General features: G+C 40.4%; 1 protein-coding gene across 1 annotated transcript; it reads right to left on the bottom strand.

The window, feature by feature from the left end:
• Positions 1–1,731: 1,731 nt before the first annotated feature.
• On the bottom strand, positions 1,732–2,601 carry LOC119543330 (olfactory receptor 8S1-like). Its single transcript, XM_037848134.1, has one exon. The coding sequence runs from the start codon at positions 2,599–2,601 to the stop codon at positions 1,732–1,734; it is 870 nt and encodes a 289-aa protein (XP_037704062.1).
• Between the last annotated feature and the right edge of the window lie 1,278 nt (positions 2,602–3,879).

Raw genomic sequence — 3,879 nt, forward strand, 5'->3', positions numbered from 1 at the left:
TTACTCTAAGGTAAATGATCAAACTGTGAAAATTCAGGGAGTTGGCATAATGGAAGTTCTGGAGAAGGTATTGAGGCTACGGTATGCTGGGGTGCAAAAAGGGGCATCAAGAAGTGGAAGGGGCATAGAGTCAAAATCTAGAATATGGTTTACCAAGGACTGGGTTTAGGGGTTTGGAATGGGGAATTAATGCTTAAATTGTACAGAGTTTCTATTGGAGTTGATTGCAATGTTTTAGTAACGGATGGTGGAGACAGTAGCACAACATTGTTAATGTAATTAACAGCATTGAATTTATATGTGAATGTGGTTAAAAGGGGAAATTTTAGGTTGTGTGTACATACTAGAGTAAAATTTAGAGAAAAAAAGAAACTAGATTAGAGTCTGCCATGGGATGGGGAGATGGGAAAGTTTTTGCTCAAAGAGGCCAAAGTTTCTGTTGAAAAAATTTTTGTAATGGAAGATGGTAATGGTTGCACATATAGTGAATGCAATTATTGCCACTGAATTGAATAATTAAAAATGGTTGAAATGAGATACTTTGCGAGATATTTTGTTTTACATGTATTTTACCACAATAAAAAATTAAAAAAAATAAGTTCAAGCAAGCATGCAAACACAAATGCTTCATTTCAGACTCCTAGCCTCTAGAACACTGAGAGAATAAATTTCTGTTGTTTCATTCCCAAAACAAACAACCAAGCTAACAGGAAACCAATGGGACAGGCAAAGAATTGGAATACCACAATACTGGTCTGTTAGACACTTGGTTGGAAACACAGCTTGCGTCCCCATAATTTTGAACCACTCCTCCCCTGCCCCACCCCACATATAAAGAGTTAATGCTCCAATCCAAGAGTTGTGTCTATAGTGGAATTCTGGGGAGAATTCCCATCCTGCACCATGGTCCTGGGTGGGCATTTGTTTAATGGCTGGATCAGGCACACCCTTGACGTAGAGCAAAAAGATGTTCTTCATTGCTCAGCTGGCCTGGACTCCAAATTCCTGTTTTCCCCTCCCTGACTCTTTCGTTTCTCAACGAAAGTCCTTTTTGTCTTGCCCTCTATTAACCCAATGCCTTTTGGCTAAATTGTCTACTTTATGAAACCATAGCTTTATCTTTCTTTAAATTTACTTTCTAGGAAATTTTAGAAATTCCTTTTTTCTGGATCTCCATATGCATCTTCCCTTCTCGGGGTTTTCTTACCTCCCCTGGATGCTCTCACCTCTTCTAGGCCCAGGACACTCAAAATTGAAACACCTAATTTGCCAATTACTCCACTCCTTCTTTACCAACTCTCACACCTACCTTAGACTCAAGATCCTTAGCCTTGCTCCAGGTTCCCTTCTCTGGTGGCCTGGGCACTTGAGTCTGTTATGCACTGAAATGCGTAGTAAAAGAAACAAGATAGGATGAAGACTCATCAATGCAACCAAAAGTCTTTCCAAGGAAATGGACTGGGTTTACATTTTTATTTGACCATATGCCTGACTCTAAGCCAGTATAAATCTAAACATCCTTCTTCACCTCAACCACAAAAAAGTCTGCCATTTTCTAAGACATGTTTTGGCATCCAACATCAAAGGAAATCAAGAAATATTCTTATTTTTATTCATGAGATATATTTCTATAAAAACTTATTATCATTCATCTTCATCAGGTCATCTACCTTATATATTGGAGATATTTCCTCAATGTCCTTCTCACAGCTGCTTTCACCTCATTGTTTTTCAGGCTATAGATGAGGGATTTATTAATGGAGTAACCACACTGTACTGTACAGAGAAGATCAACTCCAATGGTGAGCCTGAGATAGGCATTAGATAACGAAGAATGGCTGAACCAAAAAACAGGAGCACTACAATGAGGTGGGAGGAGCAGGTGGAGAAGGCTTTGCTTCTACCTGAGGAGGAGCTGATGCTCAGGATGGTGGATACAATGAGGATGTAGGAATAAACAATTAGGAAGCAGGTTCCAATTCCATGTAGGATACTGGAGCAGAACAGGATGATAAGATTGGTGGACACATCAGAGCAGGAGAGAGGGAAGAGAGAGGGCAGCTCACAGCTGTAATGGGGGATGGAATCATCTCCACAGAAGTCCAAGTTCATAGCTAGAAGGATGTTGATGAATGCATCCAGAAAGCCCAGGCCCCAAGATCCCCACACCAGCCCCTTACAGAGCTGGTTGCTCATCATCTGTCCATAGAGCAGGGGGTGGCAGATGGCAACATAGCGGTCATAGGCCATCACTGAGACCAGGCAGGCTTCCGTGCCCCCAGACTCACACAAGAAGAAGACCTGAGCTAGGCAGCTTCCAACAGAGATGGTTTTCCTCTGAGACAGGAGATTCGCCAGCAGCCTTGGCACTGTGGCAGAAGACAAGCAAACATCCAGGAAGGAAAGATGACTGAGGAAGAAGTACATTGGGGTGTGGAGGTGAGAATCTGCTCTGACAACCAGCAGCATCAACAGGTTCCCCATCAGGGTCATGATGTAAATTCCCAGGAACAGCACAAAGAGCAGAGCCTGGACATGGGGGTCAGCAGACATTCCAAGGAGGATGAACTCGAGGATGACGCTGTGATTCCCCAAGTCCATTGAAAGAGGCTTCTTCCTAGAAATAAAAATATGGAGAAACCTGAAATTTCTTTTGACCACACCCAGTTACCAAAGGGTTGAGGCTTCCCCCTAACCAACTTTGAGTTCATATATGTTGTCACTGATTTCTTTGAATCCTTTTTCTTGTGCTGATATTTTCCTTCATTTCTTGTCCCATGATAACATCTCATGGCTGATAGTCTCTCAAAGGTTGGTGAAGAAATTTATAAATATTCTCAATCTGGACTATGACTAATAGTCTCTATTTATCAGTAACTGTGCAGAACAATATTTCCTACCTGTTCTATATTCTAGTGGTCTTCCTAGAGGGGATGTCCTAAAATTTTGTCTTCTCTCCTTTGTTACTTAGACATTTCTCCTATTTAAAACCTAGTCATGATGATATTATTTTGACAGGGCACTTACATATAAATTGTCCATTTCATCAGAGATACGTAGACACTGTGAATGTCTGTGTGTATGTGTGTGAGTATTATTTTGTGTTTTATTTGGAGGATGGTATAGAAGGAAAAAGGAGAAATTTTCTTCATATATTTTGCCTTAGAGAAACTTGAGTACAAGATGTTATATAACTTGTCTAAACTGACAATTTGAACAGTCAAGATTTGACTCCATTATGTAGGATCGAAGATGAGTTCATATTACCATGAAGTGCCTTCCAATCAAGCCTTGGTCCTTCATGTCCTCTATAATCCGGCAGCTATTCACTTTTGTGATTGTCCAGGGAGGGCCTCAATGCTGAGGGGAGACTAGTGTACTTCTGATCACCACATGGGCTTATCCTTCTCTTTCCCTTTTTCTCAAGCTTGTGCTCCACATGGAATGCTCTATCATTCCATCTAAATCTTATTTACATTTTGCCTCTCACCAAAATTTCAACTTCTTTCTGAAAATTTCCTTTGCTATATCCGTTTCTGAACTTACCAGTGTGTGTAATAATTGGACAACTATTATTCATCGATTGCCTGCTATGTGATTGACCATAGTAAACACTTATATTTTTAAACCCCAGAATGAATTAGGCACCAATCACTGCACTGAGATCTTTCAAATATAGAAACAAATATCTTACTAACTGTTTTACACCATTATTCCCACTCTCACCTCCCTGATTTCAAGAATGGGCTCTTTCTATCTTGGCGCTATAGCTCTCTGTTAAGGATTTCTTAGGCATTCCTGCTTCTTTCCACAATCTGTTCTAATCTATCTGCTCATAATTATTTTCCCTGCGTAACACCAGATTCATCACTCTCTTAT

Source organism: Choloepus didactylus, chromosome 8, assembly GCF_015220235.1.
Source record: "Choloepus didactylus isolate mChoDid1 chromosome 8, mChoDid1.pri, whole genome shotgun sequence".
In the NCBI taxonomy this organism is placed as follows: domain Eukaryota; kingdom Metazoa; phylum Chordata; class Mammalia; order Pilosa; family Megalonychidae; genus Choloepus; species Choloepus didactylus.